The 24,365-nt window shown below is 42.6% G+C and overlaps 1 protein-coding gene across 2 annotated transcripts in view; it reads right to left on the bottom strand.

The window, feature by feature from the left end:
- Window positions 1-319: 319 nt before the first annotated feature.
- ADGRA3 (adhesion G protein-coupled receptor A3) overlaps window positions 320-24,365 on the bottom strand; it is a 31,530-nt gene continuing 7,484 nt past the window's right edge. For both annotated transcript variants that reach the window (XM_039335905.1, XM_039335906.1), the window contains 17 exons: window positions 22,347-22,418; window positions 21,302-21,373; window positions 20,308-20,379; window positions 19,800-19,960; window positions 18,766-18,979; window positions 17,935-18,099; window positions 17,269-17,470; window positions 15,847-15,996; window positions 12,710-12,871; window positions 11,109-11,312; window positions 10,702-10,918; window positions 10,127-10,335; window positions 9,039-9,154; window positions 7,117-7,240; window positions 5,347-5,492; window positions 2,012-2,107; window positions 320-1,906 (listed from right to left, as the gene is read on the bottom strand). In XM_039335905.1, the coding sequence (XP_039191839.1) occupies window positions 661-1,906; window positions 2,012-2,107; window positions 5,347-5,492; window positions 7,117-7,240; window positions 9,039-9,154; window positions 10,127-10,335; window positions 10,702-10,918; window positions 11,109-11,312; window positions 12,710-12,871; window positions 15,847-15,996; window positions 17,269-17,470; window positions 17,935-18,099; window positions 18,766-18,979; window positions 19,800-19,960; window positions 20,308-20,379; window positions 21,302-21,373; window positions 22,347-22,418 (3,628 nt within the window). In that variant the 3' untranslated portion in view covers window positions 320-660. The remainder of the gene's footprint in view (window positions 1,907-2,011; window positions 2,108-5,346; window positions 5,493-7,116; window positions 7,241-9,038; window positions 9,155-10,126; window positions 10,336-10,701; window positions 10,919-11,108; window positions 11,313-12,709; window positions 12,872-15,846; window positions 15,997-17,268; window positions 17,471-17,934; window positions 18,100-18,765; window positions 18,980-19,799; window positions 19,961-20,307; window positions 20,380-21,301; window positions 21,374-22,346; window positions 22,419-24,365) is intronic.

Consider the following 24,365-nt stretch of genomic DNA (forward strand, 5'->3'; position numbering starts at 1 on the left):
CATCGGTGTGTGCTTATGTATGCATGTGCGCGCACATATAAAACTCTTAAATCCAGGGGCTGGCTATTTCTCTGTCGATGAGTGTCCAACACTGAATGTAATACTTTCTGGACAAATAACCTATCGAGGCACGCCCAGGTCCTTAAACAAGCAAAACAGCGACATTATTTTCAACTAACCTGGGCATTGGCTAGACAGCACCCTGTGCATTTGGGATGCAGAGGGTGTCAGATCCCGAGAATACAATCCTACACACAGTTAGCCAGCCACAGAGTTTATGGCCACAATGGGGAAGACACCAGCCTTAGAACCGCATTTGGTACGTTAACAGAAGTTTAAAGTAAGTTATTTATTTTACATAATTAAATACAAAAATGAAATGTATTGGACGTATCAAAGAACGATCTCACTTGGAAAGGGAAAAAAAAAAGAATTTAACTGTCCACGTTTGGCACCCCAAAACAGATGGTAGTGAAAAAGCAATGGAGTTTTATAAAAATGGTCACAGATGCACTTCCTAAAAGCAGACCCAATGGCAGAGCTATCTCACCCGGGAGGGCCTCCCACTTCAAATGCCTTCATTAGGTCGACCACAGAAAATAGACCGGAGCAGAGAACAAATGTTCCCTTTTTAAACCCTTTTAGGGATGTTCAGTAGCACTACACAGTAGTTTCATGTTTCCAGAAGCCAGTCCTGATATTTCCAGTGCCGTCGGCACTCAGAAGTGTCCCATCCTGGGCGCTGCTTTTCAGAGGTCCGTTCTGGACTGCTAAATTTAAGCCGTAGGACTTCTGCTGTCCTTCCAGCTCAACCACGATGGGCTTCCTCAGCGGCTCCTTTTTCAAGCTGGGCAGCCCCGCTTGGTCGGTGTTCCGGTGTCCTTTCTGAAGGGAGCTGTAAGCGTCGCTGCTGTCCGGCTGGGACTGGTTATACTGGCGTTCCCTGTAGGCCAGGTAAGCTCTCCGGGTCCTTGAGTGCCCTTCGGCCGTAGTTTGACGCGTCTTGATTAAGCCGTTCTGGATGCTCCCTTCCACGCTGGTGGGGACGTCGTAGGCGTACTCCCGCAAGACGGCCAATCGGCTGGCACGGTGCCCTTTGCTCCGGTTTTTGTGATGGCGGCCGGGGTGCCCGTTTGTCCGCAAAGGCATCTCTAGAGGGGCCACGTGCATCTTGATCTCGTTGTCCACAGAATATTCGGTAAGGCTATTGTCCAGAGGAGGGCCAGCGCTGGGGGCCACCGGGCTTAGAGGGCACTGGGCCGCCGCTGCCTGGATATTGGTCAGTTTGCAACCTTGCAAAGAGTTTTTTAAGCTTGAGACACTTTTGTTCGTGCACGAGGACTCTGCGCTGCTGTTGGTGCACTTGGCGGGGTCTCCGTTAGAGCCACTCGCCCCGGACGAAGGTGGAATGTCGACCTGTACTGAATACGCGCTCCTTCCAGGGCAGCAGGACCTCAACCAAGAATGCCGGAGGTCTTCTCTATTAACGCCGTGGTGCATTATTAAAAAACTGCTAAGGCACAAACACAGGGCTCCAAAAAAGCAGCTGAAGACTAAATCCAGGGGATAAGGGGAAGAGACAGAGAGGGCCCCCAAAACCCACAGAGCCACATATAGGAACAAAGTGAGGCTCACGCCCCGAAGTTGTGCGTGGAAGCTGTGCTCGTTTTCCAAAGCTACAGTGGAGATCAGCGACACGGAGAGGGAATCCTGATTGTTCAAGCTTCCGTGTTCGTTGGTGGCCAGGCGCTGCTGCTCCTCGGTGGGCTCCTTAAGCTCAAACTTACGTTCGGGGTGCCTCTTCAGTTGTATAAATATGCTGAGGAAATACATGCAGTTGACAAAAATGATGAAGCCGGCCGGTCCATAGAAAGCTCCCAAACTCGGTTCCCACGCCATCCAACAACTGCGAGAAAAAAGAACAATCCTAAGAAAAGTGCAGCATCTAATCGAAGCTTTTCAGATCAGGTTTTCCGCAGCCCCCCTCCCCTGCAACTAAGGCCATACTCACTACGCTGAGTGAGGCTTGCTCCCGTAATTTCTTATATTTGCAGCAGCCGTTATCCCGCAAACTATGATGGGGATTCCTCCACCAATTAGGTAGAACCTAAAAACAAAGAAGACAGATGCGGCCTATTGGTTTAAACGGTCAGAAATGTCAATAAAGGAGAAAATTTGTGGCTCAAGGTTCAAGTGAGGAGTCCTCGGTGCTCCTCTGAGCGTGGCTGTTTTCTTGCAGACATTTCATTACTCAACCCAGGTAACATCAGGGTTCGTAAAGAGTGGCGTCTGCTCTCAAAAGACACATAAACATAAACAATATCTGCATGCTATGCAAAAGAGGCAATCAACCAGCCCAAAAATGGAACAAAAAAGACCCAGGCACCTCTCCACCAGCAATCGGCACCCACATCAGCATAGATTAACTCCAAGATTAACATCAGATCAATAATCAAGTAAACAAGAGTGGCGAAAATATGTAGCTCGGGTGTAGGATGAGGGAACGTTGCTGAAGATGTTACCTAGCCTGGTAACGAAGCATTCAGAAACCAACCCACAACCTTCACCCCCAAGTAAACAATAGCCCAATCGAGGACCTGCCAAAAAAGCCAACAGCAAACAGCCCACCCAAAGATCTTCTAAGACCACCCCCACCAACACTGACAGGAGAAGACCCCAGGATATATACACTGAGAGCAAGCTTTACTTCTTACTAGCAATGCCTAGACGTCTGCAGGAAAACAAGCAAGCTCAGAGACCACCAAGGACCCCTCAGTCAGAAACAGGATTTACTATCTGTGCCCATGAATGAACTTGAGGAGGCTTCTAAACCACAGCACCGTTAACGAGAGCTTTATATTATTTCAGTGATTGTGAACTAAATAGATGGCAAGCTCAAAAACCAAAGGGATTCGATTTTCCCCATGCTTCCAGGGATATTTGCCAGCTGGATTATTCAACGGACAGAAGTATGTTAAGCGGACGACAACCACTACGCTCAACCCACACAAGAGGTAGAGGAGGATGGCTTTACATTCTGATTCTCCGTAACACATGGCAGAGAAGGGCTAAATCTTTGCTCCCACTGCAACTGGAAGAGGGGAGTGGGGTGGGATCGCAAGGAAGCAAGACACGCTATGTAGTACTTCTGTTTTGGTACCACTTCCTTTGACATCTCAGGCACAGGAAAAACTCCCCATCAGTTTGACTCCTTGTACTTTTATAGTACTTTATATGAAATAAAATGCAATTAAAACCATGGTGTTACAATATTTTTATCCAATTTTGGGGAAAGCTGATCAGTTTCTGCCACCTTGTGGACAAAGATGAAGTAAAATTACTTTTAACAAATAAGGTAGAGCATTATTCAAATGAGAAGCTGTGATCTGAAGCAAGATAAACGACAAATAAGGCAGACTGGAGTTGCCACTTCATTTCTTAGTATTTTTCTGTTTTACACATCTATCTAAAGTAGTTTTGAGCTTTTTCACAAGGAAAAGCTAGCACATCATAAATGCACACAATAAAAATGTACGTGGAGAATAAGCTGTCGTGAATAATTCCCAATTACCAAGATGTGAGTCTCAGGATAGCTTCAGTTATTCCATTAGAAGCTTATGATATTTAACAGAAATATATGCTGGCTAGCAATCTTCCTATGCATGCAGCCAATTACATTTACAAGTCTTTTTTTTTTTCCTGGTTAAAGTTCCATGACATGCAGTTCAACATAATAAAAAATGTTTGACATCCTGTCTTTGAAAAATTGTACGCAGCTTTTCCTAGGCATTCTGAAAACGTTATCCAGTTTGAAGGTGCACGAAGAGAGAGTCTATTCATATACATCTCAGTTTTATAAATATTCTCTTCTGCATTAAAAATTCCCCTTTTTAGTTCTAAGCCCAGATATCCCTTATTTGTCATTTAGCTTTTCTTCGTGGCTTCTATGCAAGTATTGTGGACAAAAACCTACCTACTTCAGGTACCTAGTTAATAAGAATACTTGACACACAGATGATGCCAAATTATCTGTTGACAATATTTATATATCCAAAACATTCAAAATTTGCCTTTCTGGTGAGCATTCACAATTAAGATATGAAAAAAGACTATATATAAAAATCACACCATCATAAATCTCAGCGAAGAACAAAGCAAATGAAACTGGATTTAATGCTGGTGACAAATGATTAATGAGACTTGAAAGCAGGAAAACAACTAAAAGCAAGAGTTCTTGGAGGGACTGATTAAGTTAATGATTAATGAACTGAAAGACAAGTCAGCAGAAGCAGAGATACTCAGAGTCCTCCCTGTACCATTAACAGGGACGTGAGAAAGGAAGAAAGTAGAAGAAAAACATTATTGGATACAAAAACAGGATCTGACGTGAAATTGGTCTGGGTTATGAACATGCTGGTTCCAAAATGATTCTGAGACAGGAGAACAGACGCCAAGTGCTTCCTCCTTCCTTTCCCTTTGGTCCAGAAAAGTTGGATACCTCTGTCTTAAATAATTTCCAAATTAGTGAAGACGAAGCAAAAGTTTGTTTAAGAAGCCTTTTTTTTTATAAAAAGAAAAGAAAAAGAATCTGTAAAAATGCAATAATGAAATTATATTTTTTAAAATGTTTGGTTGCCTTAAGTCCGTTTCCAAATTAAGTTAGCACAAAGATCTTATTTACCTCATGAAATTTCCATGAATGGGATGATGACTTATCCTTTGCTGAATTATGTGTATTTGACTTAATTAAGGATTAAAATTAATTTCAAAACAGAATAACTTCTAATTACTGAGTCTACTGCCAATAATTAACATATATATCCTACATTTGTTTTTCACTTTAATATGGAAATTATAAAGCAACATTCCACATATTAAGTTGATTAAAGCCTTGCAAGCAAATGAGTTTTGATTAGCCAGTCTACCAGTAAGAAACTTTCCTGCATTTCTACTGTTGCTATTGCTGAAAATTTGTTATATGTTTTATTTAGGAGTTTATAATGAAAAAAAAAGAAGAGAGAAACAAAAATGAACGCATTTTTCCATCTCTGAATTCTTCCTCCCCAATAAAACAAAACAAAACTGAAAGAAATAAAAGCCAATTCTTGATTTCAGCTCCAACATACTCACTGGATGTTAAAACTAGCTGAGACGTGGAGCAATTTGTCTTTTTTGCAAGCGTCAAGTGAGGGATTTGAGATGGGCGTCCAGGACCTCCCCAACATCCTTGGTCTTTTGAGACACTCTAATTTGGCACAACTAGTTCAGCTACTCCATCAAATTTGGGCCAGCCAAGCTAGGGGGAAGAGGATTGCAATAAACGAAGAGTTGATGCTGGCTTCTCACCTCAGCATCGGCCTCGGAGGGGGGGGAGGCTCCCCGGGATCTTGGCACCGCTTGGCTTTCCTGGTGACTTGTTTATAGATGTTCCGAGATGTGAGTCCTATCCACAACAACGTGGCAAGGGTAGAGTAGTGCAGGATTATCCCCACCTGGAAAACAGCCATCAAAAACTCCACGTCAGACAAAGGAGACCATTTCCCCCCCCCCCACAACCTTTTCCCTCTCCAATTCTTCAGCTGCTTGTTTGGGGAGCAATAAACCGGTAAACCTTGATAAGGAACAGAAAGGGTAAGTTGCAAAGTGGCTGCTGGGATTTGAACTAAAGAACTGGCTCAGTTTTCAAAGTAGATACGCTTATTAAACTTTTAATTATCTTTCTAGTGTTTATTTTTTTAAAACTCTGCTCAGAAATCCCTTTACAAAAAAGAGTACAATTATAAGGGCAGTGGATCATGACGCTGACCCAGGAAATCAGCGATTTGATTAATATTTCACAATATGTAAGATACCCTGTTTCCTGTTCCTTTTCATTAAACTCCTTCTCCTCAAACGATCATCAAATTCATCTTGCTCCAGCCAAAAAAAGAAGAAAAAAAAAAGGCATTTTTAGCTCAGGCCAGACACCGTGTTCCATAAAAGGAAGAGGGACCATGATAAAAACGTATCGGAATTTAATTACGCACACTAACCATGATTATTCCCCCTTGCATTTAATGACATCTTAATTCCCCCACCCCCCGAAAAAATAGGCTAATCTTTGGGAGTACCACAAAGTTTACGGCCCTGCTCCACAGAACTAGAAGGGTAAGTTTTCCATTACAAATGTTGAAATGCAAATTATATATGACGCACTGGCATAAGTGGAAGGGTTTTTGTTTTTGTTGCACATTAATAAGAAATAGAAAGCAGAAGCTTTTGCAAACTCTGATGCTAACAACACAGAGCCCCAATCCACAGAAGGGCCATCAAGAAAAACATTCCTGTGATGATGAATATTACTTTAGATTACTGATTAACTAAACAAACAAAATGGATCTTCTCCTGCAAGGGGAACCTTTCCAGACCTGTCAGGGGCGCTGGTGACAGCTGACAGAATCTGGCAGCTGATTCCCTCTCATTTAAAGGAGGTTGGGGGAAGGTTGCCATAAATCAAAGCTGCAAGTGTGATTTCTGTCAGGACCTTGTCTTGGGAGTCCTTTGACTTTTGGCTGAAAGAATTAATGGGCACCATCCATCAAAATAAGGACCAAGCAAAGAGCATTTTAACTGCCCGGGCACTTCACTGGAGATCTCAAAGTGGCTGTTTTGCAACCACAAAAATGACTGCCAGCACTATAGAACGAGGGACTCCCACGCACAGGAACGAGTTACAGGCTATCTCAGAAGATCTTAACTAATAATAGTGGCTAACTGATAAGATTCCTGTAATCTATTCACACAGTATGTATCTAAACAAGCATGTTTTCTTTCCCTCCACACCTTGCCTCCAAATATTTAAATATTACATCAGTTTGGATCTTCCACGTAGGTAAAGTGAGCAGTAGGTCGTGAGTTATATATTAAATCACCTGAAAATATGCTACTGGGCTCCTGGTCAAGGATCTTGGAATGGAAATGGTTTAAAAAATAAATTGATGGCCTGAACATAAAAGTTTCAGAAAATAAACATTTAACACTGATTTTTTTTAAAAAATACTCTTTAACTAAGGGACTTTATCCTTGAGGTTTTTTTTCTTCTTTCCCTGCAATTTTTCCAATATGGATTTCACTTACCGCTTGGCAGATGCTAGTATGTTTGGTCTGGGTTATGCCCCCAACGAACACCACACATGTCAGGAAAATATGAAAACTGAGGTTCATTAACATGTGCCAGCTTTTAAGACTGATCCTGATGACACTGTGGAATAAAAAAAAAAAAAAAACACCACAGCAGTTATTTTGCAGACAAACCTAAATATTATTCAATTAGACAAAGAAATTATTTGTAATTATGCTTCCCAAAACTTGAATCCATCCTAGTAAACTCAAATATTTAATGCAAAAGCATACTTACACACATTAAATAAGATGCCTCTGCAGTAGCAGAAAGAAAGGCCAAATCAGGCATTGTTATTAACTAAGGCTGACTATTTCAATCTTCAGGGAAGGCTTCCTACTTAACGTGATTAAAAACACCTTCTCTTCCCGTCAATTGCAAGGATTTTAGAGCCCGTTTTAGAATAAATGCCCAATATCCATGAAATCATCCTGCTTGCTTAATTTATGTAAATGTTCTAGAACAAGGCCAATACTTTTCAGATTTCAACTGACGTTCAGTAGCGAGTTGATTTCTTGCAGAAAACTCTCTGATATCATTCACCTCTGAGATCTCTCTGAAGCTACGTTAGGCTACATTTTTGAAATCACATCATAAATTACAGTTGCTCAATTTCTATAAACATGAGAAAGGGGGGGGGAAACAAATGATTTTATTTGCCCCTCTTCTATTTAGGATGCTGTGTCAGTCCAAAATAAATTAAACCATGAAAAAGCAAATTATTAAATGAGTGAATTTTGCAAGCGTTCTCTAGAGCAGCAACAAACGTTAGAGCTATGTAATTCTTGTTTAAAATTACAAATATTTCAAAATAATTAAAAGCACAGAATCTCTCTGCCTGAAACTATCTATCTATCTATCTATCTATCTATCTATCTATCTATCTATCTATCTATCTATCTATCTATCTAATCTAACAATCTCATCTATATCTATCTTATCTATCTTTTACCTACCGTATCTATATCTAATCTAACAATCTTATCTATACCTATCTATATCTTATCTAACAATCTTTATCTATCTATCTATCTATCTATCTATCTATCTATCTATCTATCTATCTATCTTTTATCTATCTTATCTATATATCTCTAATCTAACAATTTTATCTATATCTATCTTATCCATATCTATCTATATCTTATCTAACAATCTTTATCTATCTCTCTACCTATCCCTCTGTCTGTCTGTCTGTCCGTCCGTCCGTCCATCCATCCATCCTGTCTCTCCATCTTTGGAAAGGAGGACCATCTGCTTACATATCAGAACTGTGCAAAGCGTTAGAAAGAAATGCTTCATGAAGCACAAATGGAAAATCTCCCTTCAAAGCCGTGTGCATTTGTTTCACCCTCTCAAGTGCAAACACACCTGCCCTGTGCTACGTTGGCGACCCAAGTTGCCAGCCAAGATGGCAAGAATGGGCTACAGGGGGTCCCCGACTTACGGCCACAACTGAGCCCAAAATTTATGTTGCTAAGCGACAGGTTTGTTGGCTTTTGCCTCTTTTTAAGACCTTTCTTTCCACAGTTCTTAAGTGAATCACTGCAGTTGTTAAGTTAGTGAATCTGGCCTCCCCGTTGACTTTGCTTTCGGAAGGTCACAACCCGGGATCACACGACCCCATGGCCGAGCGTCCGAATGTTGATCCCGTGATCATGGGGGATGCTGCAACGCTTGTAAGTGTGAAAAGCAGTCCTAAATTGCGTTGTAACTTCGAACAGTCACTCAATGAACTGTCGTTAAGTCAGGGACTGCCTGTACTTTGGTGCTTTGAAGGGAGACGTTTTTGTTAGTGCCAGCGCAACCCCCCCTCCCAACTCATCAATATTTGTTGATTTAACCCAACTAATTGAATATACATTCGGAATTATGCTACCTGTGGTGATAAATGTAGCTAATTTTGATCATCAAGAGGCACAGCAGCAGAATCACAGCAGACACATAGACAACGGGATGGAGGAGGTCAGCTGACTGGGCGTCCCCTGTCAAATCCTGACAGGCAAGACAACACGACACAATTCAGAAGGTTAGGATGAATTAAACATTTAGACTAGGCAAGAATGCCGCACAAACTGAGTACAGCCGATGGGGCAACACTGAGTAAGGCGGATCGCTCCTCCCACCGTTTTCCTTCCACCCTCTCAGCAAGGGGAAACTGAGAGATTGGGTCATAATGCACAGAGCATAATTAGCACATTATTATTATTATTGTTTAAAGGGGGCCACCGGACAGGCTCGGCAGCATGTTAATGGCAGGATGGTAGCATCCGTAATGTGTGAACTGTGATTTGATAAACGTGCGACACCCAAAACTAGCGCCGGATGTGAAGGAATGCAGCCCTGGTAAGACAGGAATGGTCGCAGTCGCACTTATAATAGCAAGATGAAAATGCATTTTGTGCAGCAATAGAGGAAGGGTGCAACAGAAAACGATGGCACGGCTCCAAACAAGAACGGGCAGGTCCCAAAAACAAACAAACAAAAAAACAGCATCCCTGGGTGCTAATCCCCGGGAAGAGAAAGCGAGACGAGCCTCTTTCCAAATCCAAGTGATGTTGGACCGCTCTTTCTTTCGCTCAGAGCCACTTTTCAAGAAAACCCACCTTTTTTTGGGGGGGGGGAAGAGAGAACAGTAGGAGGAAGGAACATTACTTCCCTAATTTGTACAAATAAGGATATAAACAGTCGATTTACTACCTGTGTAATGCCTCAGCTATGTTTTTTTTTTTTCATTTCAGCAAAAAGATGAGAGAGATTTGAGCCTACAACTCTTAAATCCACCATCTCTCCACTCTTTTCTCTCTGGAAAGGGAAACCATCAGACTCACCTGGGTAGCCAAGTTATCCCGACTGGGTTTTAGAGCTTTGATATTAAACACCCAACCAGGGCAGACATCTGGATGACATTATCAGTCTCTACCCACCCACCCCCCCCCCCCGGCTTAGAGAGACCAAGAGACCCACCATCAGGACTGCGTAATTGCTGAGGGAGACACACTGGATGGCTGTGACGTTTTCATCTGAGAAAAGGACGCGGCACCCGTCCGACTTCCAGCCGCCTTGTCCGTTCAGCAGGTCGAAGTCCCACTGAGCCGCAACCGCTTCTGTCCCGTGCGCAATGCGCCGCAGGGTCACATTGATGGGGACGTCCCGATAGGGTGGACTCACGCCGTCTTGTTCAGTCATAAAGGAAACAAAAGAGAGAGAGAGAGAGAGAGAGAAAGAGGGGGGAAGGAAGGAAGAAAGAAAAGAGGGAGAGAAGGAAAGAAAGAAAGAAAGAAAGAAAGAAAGAAAGAAAGAAAGAAAGAAAGAAAGAAAGAAAAAAAGAAAGAAAGGAAAGAAAGAAAGAGAAAGAAGAAAGAAAAAGGGGGCAAGGGACGAAGGAAGGAAGGAAAAGAAAGAATGTTATTTTTATGCACACTAAAATTAAAGCGAGGGCATTTCCAGGACAAAGAGAGCAGAAGGAGGAGGAAGGGGGGGGGCATTCCACGGCAAGGCCAGAACGGGGGCTGAAAATGGAAGCCTGTTAAGGGGCAAACCTGTTTTGGTGAGGATGACCGGGGTCACCACCCTCAGGTGCTTCCTCTCGGCGGCCAAAGGCGTGGAATTCCCCGTGGAGGGGAAAAGCTTCCCGTTGCGGAAGGCCATCAGCTGGAGCCTGTAGACGGCATCCTCCGTGGGGGGCCGGATCTCCCTTCTGTGCCTTTGAGAAAACAAGGCAGGGGGCAGCTGGATCGAGGCCTCCACAACGGTGTTCTGCAAAAGGGAGCAGGAAGCGCCGTTAATACAAACCAGAGAGAGTCCTCGATGTACGACAGTTCCGTGAAGTTACGGCACTGAAAAAAAGGGGGGCTGGTGGTCGTTTCGCAGGAGCCCCGGAGGCGCAGGGCGATGGCACCTGGAAGACAAGCGCCTACACGCCTGCGCCCGCTCAGCTTTTATTCACCTTCAGGGCTAGGCTGGACAAGGTATTGGAGACGTTGCATTTAAAGCCCAGCTGCTTGTCCAGGCCCCCGTCCAGATCTCTGCGCCCGTAGTCGGAGAAGCCCGAGCGATCTGCGGCCGCCATCTTTTGGAATACAGTGCAGGTCATCCCCGTGAAGCTGGAGCCCTTTATCACGTACGCTTCCACTGCAATGTTTGGAGAATACTGTTGGAATGAAACGACACGGAACAAAACGCTGTGCTAGTGCTGCAGAAAGAGGCAAAAAACAGCTCCCCAAATACGCCAGGTTTGTTAGGACGGAAAACTTCCAAAGAACTGAACTTGGAAGACTAGGCCCGTGGGGACGAAAATAAAGCGCGGGCGCCACAGGTGGTACACAAAGCCCTCTCTGTGGGCACGCATGCCATTGCCCCAGTCCTAGGCCTTCAGCTTAGTTTTATAAAACCTTTTCGCTTCAGGCCTGCGCTGCTCTGTGCAAAAAGAAAAAAAGGTTCAATTTCAACTTCTTGCAGGGAAAAAAGAGATCTCGCAAAGTTTGATTGATTGAACTTTTTAATCCCACCCAGTCTGCCGTTACCACCGCAGCCACACACCCCCAATGGGCCACGCCCCCCCAATGGGCCACACCCACCCGGCACCCAATGATACAAAAGTGGGTTTTGGGTTGCAGTTTGGGCACCCGGTCTCTAAAAGGTTCACCATCACTGGACTAGGCATTACTAAAAAAATACATAATAATAATAATTTTAAAAAACCCAATTGTCTGTCTGTCCACTGTAAGAGGATATAGGACAGTGGTTCTCAACCTTTTTAATGCTGCGACCCCCAACCGATCGTAAGTCGAGGACTACTCAACTGGTGCAGCACCGTTTGCAGAATGGGACTTTTGGCGGGCTCAGCAGGGCAGAGACAGCCTGGACAATTCCTATTGGATTTGGAAAGCCAATAGAATTAGACTCTATTCAAGAGAGTCTATTCTATTGGCTTTCAAAAGCCAACAGAATAAAAGGGAGGAGCACAGCTAAGGAAAAGGGGGAAAAATTGGCGGACTGCATTGTTTGGCGACCCCCGTGAAATGGTCATTCAACCCCAAATGGGATCCCGACCCACAGGTGGAGAACCACTGATCTAGGACAAGGCTTTCTACCCCCTCATCAGTAAGGTCTACTTGGATCACTCAGCCTTCCATCCTCCCAAAGTTGGTAAAATGAGGACCCAGATTGTTTCTGTGTGTGTGGGGAGGGAAGAGGCTGACTCTGTAAACTGCTTAGAGAGGGGCTGTGAAAGCACTACGAAGCGGCATATAAATGTAAGTGTGATTGCTATTATACGATCAAGAAAAACAACAGCAATCCAGAGAAGTCACCCACCTTTCAAACCGCTATCCAGGTGCCCCTCCCACAGGGAGGAGGGATTTTATTTCCCTGTGCAACCTTGCCTTGCTCTGTCCCATTTCCGAATTTTATCTTTCCCCCGTGCCAAATGCTGTCCTCTTCGGCTTACTTTTCAGAGCGTTACGATGCCGACACGACGAGATTCTGACCCCTTTTGCGAGCATTTCAACGAAAATTAAAATCAATGGAAAACAAAATAGTCCTTACCGTTGAGTAAACCTGAGCCCCGTTAGCTAGCCGGTAGGTTGCGATCCGTTGTAAGCATTGTACAATCCTAGTGCAAGCTCTGGCTTCCCTCTGGGCCATCCAGAGTATGTGTTCATCAGCCAGCATGATGTTACTAGCGATATCAACCATCACGTCCCCCAGCTGGCAGGAGAAGAGCGGGAGAAGGGTTGCCATTCTCAGCTTTGGCATCATTTTTGCACATAAGATCCCCAGAGGTTTATTCATTACATTTCCCCCATTCCCCACTCAAGAAACTCGATAAGCACTTTACCTCTGTATTATTATTCATTCAAATGCACAAACAGGAAAGGATCAAACAGAGAAGCAACCTGGAACTAAGGAGAAACTTCCTGACAGTGAGAACAATTAACCAGTGGAACAACCTGCCTCCAGAAGCTGTGAATGCTCCAACACTGGAAGTTTTTAAGAAGAGACCAGACAGCCATTTGTCTGAAATGGTTATAGGGTTTCCTGCCTAGGCAGGGGGTTGGACTAAATGATCTCCAAGGTCCCTTCCATCATCATCATCATCACTCCGGTGAGTCTGAATTTAACCCTTGGTAATGTCACATATTCTATTTATATCTTAAGTCTCTTTTTTTTTTGTCCCCCTCAGCCGTTTCATTTTTAATGGTGGTGCTTTAGCGGTTTATTATACCCACATTTTGTTCTCCTAGTTTTCCTACCCCTCAAAACTCAAATCGATCCTTCAGCAGTAACTTCCTGTGCCGCAGATTAGACAATACTTTCTCAACGAATGGAGCATAGTTCTTAATAATAGCTGCTTATAAATTGCCCATTTAAATAATATATACCAAACTAAAAGCTTTTGGGTGTGCTCCTGAAAAAAAAAAAAGCGTATGTAGGCTTTTCCCAAAAGCATAAGATAAACACAAAGTTTGTGTTTGCAAAATCGGAAATGAAGGTAATCTGATTGCGTTGGGGTTTTGCAATTAAAATAAAGGAGACAATGAGGAAAAAGTCAAAAGGCAGTTCTTTTGCTTATAGGGCTATGGGGCTAAATTTTCAAATATGTGTTAGAGTTTAGTCAAATCTGAAGAACGTTTTTCAGGATGCTGGGAATCGAAGGAAGTGTTAATGTCCCATAAACCCCGGTGACTCTTCCGTGGAGAAAAATAAGGTGTGAAGCGTTAACATTTAACCGAGCAAAATGTTTATCCTGGGACAGCCCGAGCTTTCCTGCCCCTCTCAACGGGGGGGGGGGGAGGAGAAGGGAGCTTAAATAAAATCAGGCCAATAAAACTAGCAGTGTTTAAAACAATGCATTTGTTCCTGACTGTATTTTCAGTGGTCTGCATTTTCAGAAAGAGGAAACCCAAGGAAATCTACAGGGAAGGTTGAAAGTGGCCGGACTGGTCCCGTCGGTGCTTAGGTGAAGAGGTGTGTGTCTTTTCTGAAAGAGGACATTGTAAGACCGGCCTGACTTCTCTCAGGAGTGCAACTACTGTTAAGGCTTCGAACTTAGATCATGGCCCAATCTGGCTTTGATCCCGGGCTATAAAAGGGAGTCCATGCAGGAAAAGGCTATTTATGGAATAAAAGGCTCATGGTGGAGAAAAGCAGAGGCAGCTCAGCAGTTGACAGAGTCACCTTCCCCATCACAGTACCAGCACCGAAACTAAACTGGAGACCAATAAAGGAGAATATCTGTAGCTCAGGGCTGACATGAGGGGTCCTGGGTGCCCTCTGAGCTGGGTGGCTTTCTGGAAGACGTTTTATTACCTAACTAGGTAACATCATCAGTGCTAGGAGGGGGTGCAGTTTGTTGTCAGTTTGCATTCAAGGAACTGCCAAAGAAGCCAACAGCAAAAAGCCCACCCAAAGATCTTCTAAGACCACCCCTACCAACACTGACAGGGCAAGCCACCAGAATATAAATCCCACTTCTTACTAGCATTGCCTAGTTTGGGTAATGAGACGTCTGCAAGAAAACAAGCAAGCTCATTGAGCAGCAAAAAGGAAGGATGGAGGACTGCCAGCAAATTTAAACCATCCTTGGTCGCCTGGAGTTATCCAGGCACTGTGGGCTGAAGCCCACAGACACCACGGCTGGAAAGAGTGACTTACAACTACTGAGTTATGTGAGGCGTACTTTTTTTCCCCCCTCAAACTCATTTGAATTTCATGAGGAACAATTAGTTTTCTCCTGGAGACAAACAGCTCTTCCCTTCCTGCTAATTGACTAAAGTGGAACAAACAAGTTGTTCAGGAAATATTTTATCAAGAATTATGCCCGCCTCCTTTGGCCTTTAAAATTGTCTGGCAAACATTCCACTGAGAGTTTCCCTGGTGTGAATCGGCAACGAAGCTGCCACAGGTGTGTGTTCTGTGCTGCAAAACACACTCTCAAAATCTCCAACTTAATCTTCCAGCTGCTTTTGTTTTAATGTGCTTCAGATTTCGACAAACGGGAGAGAATCCGTTTTGCAATAACAAAAATGGGAAGCTGGAGATAAGACTGCCATACCGATTTAAAAATACAGAATTCAGGAAAAAAAAAATAGCACAGCTATTCACTCATCTTTATTTTGGCTTCTATATAAACTGCTTATTTTAGTGCTAACAAGTATTAAACATTAAATCAAGAAACTGTAAACCTACATTTTTATAGCTCAGCAAAATGACTAATACGGTTTCACTAAGCCAGATTAAAATATATTACATACTTGTATCAAAAGCCTTGCTCCTGAATTTCCTTCTTGTTTTTATAGAGTTAGCTATTGTCAAAACAAGAGCAAAGCAAGTATTCGTGCCTGACAGTCTGGACTTCATAAATCACAGCACAAAAAATATTAACCTTACTGCAACTATCTAGTCATACATGTCACACATTTTAGATCGCGTTAGATCGCATTGAAGCCCACTTGTATAAATGTGGAATTCCAGCACTGCCACTCTTCACCGTGTGAATTTTAAGGAAGGAACTTGGTGCTTTGATTTCGAAGGCTTTTGATACGATTGCATTTGATGAAGGTTGTTTTGAGCATTCAAAGATGCCTGCGTGGAAAGGCTGCCTTCTACATATTACGGGACGAAGGCCCTTTCACGAGAAAATATGGCTTGAAGAATATTTGGACTGTGCTAAAAATCGTTACCTCTTTGTATTTCTCAGCAAATCTTCCAAATTTTTCTATCATTTCAGCCACAAAAATAACATCCATTTTGTCAGAAAAGTTTGCTGCTTCGACAGTGTAGGCCAAGAGCTGCCGAGCGGTGGCTACAGCGTTGGTGAGATTCAGCGGCATCTGCATGAAGGACATAACATGCCGCATTAAAAGTGCAGGAAAAAGGCGCTTTTAAATAAAATACATCCAAGAAATCAGAAATGGACTCTGCACTGACCAAAACGCTGCAATAACCGAGTGCAGCTTTGTTTTTGTAAAAACTCAGGAAACCTTTCAACCTCCTGTGACATCATAAAGCTGCCTAAATCCAACTTCACTGGGCATTGAATAAAACACATCAAGAGAGCACTAAACATTTTCTTCTCCTACTTTATTCGGAGTAGCTTCTCACCATCCACCTAAGAATCATTCAGAGATGAGGGCTCCCAACACCTGTATTTATTTGGCCTTAAGTGTGTTGATCCTGGGCTACTTATTGGAAATATATCTGAGCTGCTCTGATGAGTTTGATTAAGGAGAAGGATACAAAGCCGCTAAATAAACCACTGAGGCACCAAATAAGATTTCTTGATCTTCAAATGCAGATCTTACTACGAATAAGGCATAAACAACAAGTAATAGCAATAACAATAGGACTTATATACCTCTTCATAGTGATTTACAGCCCTCTCTAAGCAGTTCACAGAGTCAGCCTGTTGCCCCCCCAACAATCTGAGTCCTCATTTTACCGACCTCGGAAGGACGGATAGAAGGCTGAGTCAACCTTGAGCTGGTCAGGATCGAACTGCCGAACTGCCGGCACCCGGGAGTCAGCAGAAGTGGCCTGCAGTGCTGCACTCTAACCGCTGCGCCACCAAGGCTCTTAAGTAACCTGGTTTAATGGACAGCTTCCATCTTTTACATGAGGTTTTTATGCTATAAAGCAGAGGCCCTCAACCTGTTGGGCACCAGGGACCGCTTCCGTGGGGAGAGTTTTTTCCACGGACCGGAGGGCGCGTGGTTTTGTGTGCTGCCTGCATCCCGCGGACGGGGCTTTGCTTGTTTGTGTGGACCGGTTCCTGGCATGTCGCTGCCCGGTACCGGTCCACGGACCAGGGGTTGGGGACCCCTGCTATAAATAATTCTTTAGAAACGAACCAACAAACCAAACAAAATGTATTTCCTGCTTTGTAAAACAATTCTTTGGCGGCGACGACAAAAAACTAGCACCGGTCAAAAACACAGCACAACGATCAGCAGGGGTTCACGGTCGTTAATTCTCTATTTAAATAGACCCAAAGATGACTAAATGGCAGCAGGGATCCCGGATCTGTTGAATTCTATAAAGGCGTTTCAAAGGCATCCAGATGAAAAGGGTCCCACAAAAGCTGAGCGCGAAGGAGCCCGGCTGACCTGATTGAACATATACAGGACTCGGGTGGCATCGTTGGCGAACTGGCAACGGGAGTAGTCCCCTTCGGCCCAGAGGCCTCCCCTGCCACACCTCCGCCAGGCCCTCCTCTCGTCCTGGGAGCTGCCCATGTAGATGCCGCTGCCGGCCGAGTACCGCGTGCAGAGCACCTGGGCAGCCAGGCCCGCCAGAGTCCTGGGCCACCTGGAGGTGGGAGACAAAAGAGGACATTGGCTGACCCAGCGACAGGAGGAAACGTCCCCAAGGCAGAGCAAAGTCCGGTCAGCTGTTTTTGGGGAAAGCCTCTGTGGGACGAGCGCGACCCGGACGACTGAGAATCTCCAAGGACATCTCCCCCCCCCCGCCAGCACCACTTCAGGAATGACTTTTCCAGCCTCATTTCCCCCATAGTAATTTGTGAGTGCTTCTTAAAATGATTGTCGTAAGAGCTTAAGGGCACATTGGAGCATTCTCCTTTTTATTCTCATTATCACAACTTGAAGGACTGGTGGCAGCTTCCTGCTAAATAAAGATACCAGCTCTGCAGTTGTTTTTTTTTTTAACTTACCCCAGTTCAGAAAAGGAAGACATAGTTCATCATTTGGGGGCGGGTGATGCTCAAGTTAAAGGGCAACCAACCTATTTTTTTGACACCTCTCATCACCCACCTGAAGTCCCCTTTGTTGTTGACCACCCTCTCCGGCGAGCAGTACTGGGCAGAGCTGTTCAGGACCACAATGTCCACCGTCCTTGAATTGTTCCCGCGCCTGGAGTGCACGTGACACCCCCAATTTCCAGTCGATCCAGCCTGAATGTTTGAGATGGTCAGGGCACTTTGGTGATAACAAGCGAGAGCAGCATTAGAAATTGTACCAAGTCATTCCCCGAAAGGTCAGTTATTTTACTGGCAAGAAACAATGAATTATTCTACATCGGGGGGGGGGACCATGGCACCTTTACGAGCTGCGGACTTCGACTCCCAGAATTCCTGAGGCAGCAGGCTGAAGTCCACAGGGTGTAAACTTGACATAGTTGCCCATCCCTGTTCCATATTAAGACCTCCAAAGATGCCTTAACAATGAGCCAGACATCCCACCAGGCGAGGTTGGAGGATCTTGCCAACACACAAGAACTTATCCTTCCATCCAGCAGCTTCTCCAAACTATGGCTTAAAAACCAACCTGGAGCTTTCACGTGAGAAAACACGGCGCAAATGAGATTAAAGAAGCTGTCACAATTATACAATGCGGTGGACGAGCAGGTTTCTGTAGCGAGGAAGGACAAGCAGTTCTTCTGCTTTTTAAAAATATTCAGGAGATTATTTTAGAAGAGGGGATAATTACGAAGCGTATCAGGGAAACTATTTAGAGATCCTTTAAGTAGCCACTATTTGTGAGAAACCTCCTTGTATAAACAGACACAGCCTACGTGTCTCGGTGCCCGTTTAAATAAAAGGGCTAAGAATAGACAGCAGAACCAGAGTTATTTATCCCGCTCACCTCGCAATGACAGAGCAGTTATGAACCATGTTCTTCTCCACAAAAATTCCCTGGGATTCATTGGTTTCCACAATCTTCCCATCCTGATACCACAGAACCTGCATGTCTTGATCAATGTAGGACACCATGCACTGGAAAGGCAGGCTGTCCCCTTCAAACACAAGCTGCCGGTGGGAGGGGGTCATGGAGAAGGACGGCAGCTCCAGGGGAGGGTCTGTTTTCCATGGGGGAGGGGAGGGGAGACAAAAAAAACACGCGATTTTAGCTATACCCTGACGTACAAAAAAATGCAGGCAGTCCTCACTTTACAGCCAAAAAAACGAGCCCAAAATTTCTATTGCTAAGTGAAACATTTGTTAAGTGAGCTTTGCCACATTTTACAACCTTTCTTCCCACAGTTGTTACGTGTATCACTGCAGTTGTTCTGTTAGCATATTCATTTTGTTGCTTTGGCAAAACAGATGGTTAAGCACATACAGGGCATAGGTAGACAAGATTGTGCCAAGACAAGAAAAACAGTGACACTGGATACGCAAATGGTCATTCTTATAGGAACACAATTGATTTACCAAAGCACACACCTCAAAACATATCAAATAAACTTATTTTTAAAAGAGCAGGTGAAATGCATTTCCTTTTGTGTGGCTAAGGAAAAGATGACTGTGGTTCTGCTAAATATTGTGAATTAGTTATGCATTATATTTTTTAAAGCTAAAGATAGAAAAAAAACAGCATATGAAGAATTGAAAAAATAAGCTAAATAAAATAAAATAATGTTTTACTATTATTTTGTTAAAGAGAATTTAGGCCCAAGGGATTCAGGAACAGAAAATATTCACTTTTTGAACAATACTTACTAACAAAATCAGCATTTTTTTTAAAAAAAAAAATCCAATCATGATGGCTGAGCAGCATCATAAAAATCAATGACAAAATATCAAATTGTAAGAAAAATAGAAGAGAAAAAGTTATGCTGGAGAGAAACTTGATACATTCCTTTTAAATTGATGATCATTGTGCCGTAGCATTCTTACCACATGTTAGAAGCCCTTGCTTTACACTCAGAATTGGTTGAGCCTGTAGTGATTTTGGATAGGCACATCTGGTGTCACGAACAGTTATATTTCTTTCTTGTAACCACTGTTGCATCCATAGCATATTACAATCACAAAGCAGATAATCTGTCTGGAATTCGCTGAAATAATTTTAAAAAAGAATCAGTGTAATTAAGCTTAAAATAATTGAAATTCAGCAATTAAAACGCCCAGGATCAAGCTATAGCTTCACTATTAACTAAGTTCTAAAATTTTAACAACCCTTTTTTTAAAAAAAATAATAATAATAAAATAAAATAGGGCACTATTGCTTTATTACATTTTAGTATAAAGTTATGACAATTAAAAATAGTATGAAATTGGTACCCGTTTGTACTCTTAGCCTCAGAGTCTTAGAATCATGAAGAAACGTAATAAACTGAAAGATTACAAAATGTACTGAAGAATTAAATTATGTCCAGCAAATAACTCATACAGTTGTACTTACAGAGCTTTTAATGAAGTTAGATGATCGAAGGTTCCTTGGGCAAGCAAAGAAAATAGGTTTCCTGACAGATTTCTAGGAAATGTGGAAACACAAACATTTCAGAAACCTCCACGTGTACCTGCAATGTGTCAACCCAGAGTCTTCCAGTTACATCACCTCATGCACATTTTAGAATTTCATGATTTCTCTCAAGAGCCAAGAATATACCCTAGATGGGCTATAAGCAGTCCCATCTGGGGCCTGAAGGATTTTTTTTGGTGATTTTGAAAATTTTGGGACACCCAAGCTCATTAATGCCTTTCTATTGAGGGTATACAATGCGCTCTGAAGATTGATACATGATGATTACTTCCAAAGTTATACTACTCTGTTCTTTGTCATGGAAAACCTGTAGAGCTGTAAGCCTATCAAGAGACATGGAGCACCAGAAATCCTGCCTAGATTTATTTTCTGCTTCTGACAGTATATTTAAAGCAAAAGTGACTGAAAAGTCAAGGAATAACGTTTCTACCAATGTTGACTACACAGAAAGAAAGGCAGGTAAGGTATCTTTGTATACATTGCACAATCCCTACCAACCGTTGGTAAGATTACATGTGTTGTGCTACAGCTGTAACCAGGTTGTGTCAACACATCACTCAGCGCTTGATGATTAAATAGCAGCTTAAAAAAACAGCATACAAACGTAAGGTATTAATTCACGGAATATATATGGAAAGGAAGAGCAAGAACTATACAATGCAGTAACAGGAAAGGAAACCACTTTTCAAAAGGGATAGCCAGATGCTCTCTGGCCTATGTCAGGAGGCCTTTTTTTCTCTCCAGCCCCTCTGGCTTGCCTCAAACCAAAAAGAAAAGAACAAGGCAGCTTCCTGAGCAGCACACAAACACATAAAACACACCATTCTCATTCTTTTCCACTTTATTTAATAAAACGTTTTGCTTTAAGTATTTATTTTTTTATGAAGTAATAAATACATCAAACTTAACTTACAGTCTAACGAGGTTTGTTAATCCTTTAAAAATATCTGCATTCAGGCATCCTATTTGGTTATTTGTTAGATCTCTGTTGAAAGAGGGACAAGGTAGGAAAAACTGCTATACATACCATAGACACCTTTATCAAAATTATCAAATCACAGAACACAGGTCTCCCAGTCCCCGGCGTGAGCAGTAGATTGGTAAATGAGTCGAGATTCAGTAAATTCAGCTTTATGTGACCTCATTTCCTGCTCTTCCCACCCTCCTCTCTGCACTGTAATATTAGTTCCAGAATGAATCTGGAACCGGGCAGGAGATTATTGGTGATTACAAACACCGGAGAGCTGAAACAAGACGCCCCTAATGCTATAGGCAACACACTAAAGAACGTTAGGGCCGCACAGGTCAATAAGGCAATTCAGCAACTAGAAGCACAGCATCAACTCAAGGAACATTCTCAGAGTAATTCTACTTTACGGAAAAATCTGATGAATACATTGACATTGGAGAAATCAGCTTTGCAGGAAATCCTACGTGCCAGCTGAGTTTATTCTCCATTAAGTTATGTACAGAGTTGAAACTTGTCTTAAAAATATGTCGACATCAGCCTTTCTAAACCCTTTTACCCTGGGGGTAAAAATATTCAGATTTCAGGGAATACCCGATTAAAAAAAAAAACTCACAAAGACTACAAAAAAAATCCACAATTCATTTTTAACCTGCATGAACGGGCTTTACCATGTTTACAAGAGCAGTGAAGTGACATGCTGATAACTGAATAGCAGCATGTAAAAAAAAAATCCCCACAGCTATGGGCACTACGTGCAAAGATTAAAAATAATCTTGTAGAACAGAGGTCTGGATTATACCTTTCAGGAATACGGACTCATGAGTGGGGAGCTGAATGAACATTATGCACAATATTCCAAAACAGAAAATGTTTTGGTGTAAGTGAAGCTAACTAGACATTGCAAGTTGTGCTTGTGGATTAAAGCTACCCCACCTTTCAATTGTAACATTTCATTTATATCCAAGTTTATAATAGGGTCAATACTTACAATCTTTTCAGGGATGTAAGTCCTAGAAAGGCTCCTGGATCTATCACACTAATGAGATTGTTCTTGAGATCCCTGTTTCAGGAAAAAAGGCAAAACAGAATAGTATATTAACAGAAATATTATAACCTCATGACTGTTACTCCCCAAACTCAGTTGTGACTTTGTCTATATAAAGTCTAAATAATGGAAGACCTTTTTATCTAGCTTATTCATTGGCATCTGCTTTATCAGATTTACAATTAAGCTGTCTCTGAAAGATACATCCAGATTAAACCAAGAAAAAGTATAATTCCTCTTTGCAGAGAAAATTCCCACTGTGGAGGAAGACTCTGACAATCCACAGGATCCTTTACCCTCTTAGCTAAAATGCAAACATAAGACAAGGGACGAGATAACAATGTCAGGGGACAAAGGCACAGCCCATGAGTAAAACAGCGAATGCAACATTTAAACCTTAAATATGGAAGAAATCCTTTTTGTTCTTACCTTGAAAAAAATCATAAATACAGTTCAAAAGGACCCGTAGAATACACCTAGGATCAATTACTTCAGTGCATATGGTTTCCAGATGCTGAGTGGTCCCCTAACTCATATGAATCTACCTGGCCATCCCTTTTCTCCTCAAATCCCAATGTGGTCCCATTTGACTGACGTCAGAAAAACTGAGAAAATGCATAGTTACGACGTTGTGATTAACTCATTCAAAACCAAATTTTAAAACGTCACAGGCACGCCTCTGCAGGTATAGGATCAAGGTGACCGCAGGCTTCCCTCCTGAACCATTACTACAAATATTCTAGCTAGGATGTCTTGCATCTGACAAGATCCTGGCCAAGGCTTAGCTATCAAGTCTGAAATTGTTATGGAAAACATTTATTGTAAAGGACTTGAGCTCCGAATTGCTGCAAAATAACAGCACCCGGACGATTGTGTTGTTCACTGAAATGGGTCCACTGGCAGCATTCCCAAATGCAGCTGCCTGTGGATCTGGTTACACACACACACACACACACACACACACACGAAAATACGCTTCTCTGGACCTCCTGTATGTGGGACTCAAGATGCCCAAGTGGGAAAGTCATGGATCTCTGTTAAAAGTTATCTTTTTAATTACAAAGTGATCCTACAGTGAGATTAGATGCTAATCCCACAAGACAGTCAGTGATCTCATACTCAAACAATTACCTGAATATGCAATAGTATGGCACATAAACTCCTATTAAAAACACACTGCTGTATCACTAAAGGCTTGCACTAATTAGTGCAGTTCCTGAAACAGATTATAATCAATTCTCACCTGAGCCAAACTGCATGCATTCAGTCGACTGATTAATGAAAAGCTGTCAATATGCAGAGTTGCTGGGCATGATGGGGTAATCAGGAAAACTAATATTTGCAAGATGCCACACTGATATTCATCAACCATGGTTTTAAGCATCTAACCTTAACCTATCTAAGATTTGTCTTTTAGCTGAGCCACCAGTCAGAATGTTGTATTTGAGCTCAAATAAATTAGGAAATGATTGAATCCTTACCACAATCTTTCAAAGAGAAGGATATCACTCCTGGCAGTGAACCTATCCTATATGCTGAAAAACCTCAGTTGGGTTTTACTCTCTGAATAGCTGCCACAAACGAGTGCAACAGTCAAGTGGATCCAATCACATAATGTAGTATAAGACTATATGACACAAAATTACTGAACTACATTCCATAAAGCTCCTGAATAAAGAAAATTGGATAGGTATGCCCAAAGGCGCAAGTAAAGCAATTAACTACAACCAAGAAGAACTTTAGGGAGAAAACTGAATGGCAAAATCATGATATTGTCTAATAGCCAAAAGGCCGTAGACCCTTATTCATTCCTTCAACCAGGAGAAAGTATACTACCTTTTCAGCATAACAGCAAGAAAATATATTTTAAAACGTGCATTCTGATTCCTTTCCTTCAAGCGCATACAGTCTTTAATTACACAATGCTTTGCTTCCGCCTATTATTGTAACAATGACTTAGGA

The sequence above is a fragment of the Crotalus tigris genome, unplaced genomic scaffold, assembly GCF_016545835.1.
Source record: "Crotalus tigris isolate CLP2741 ecotype Arizona unplaced genomic scaffold, ASM1654583v1 scf7180000017663.5292952, whole genome shotgun sequence".
Lineage (NCBI taxonomy): Eukaryota > Metazoa > Chordata > Lepidosauria > Squamata > Viperidae > Crotalus > Crotalus tigris.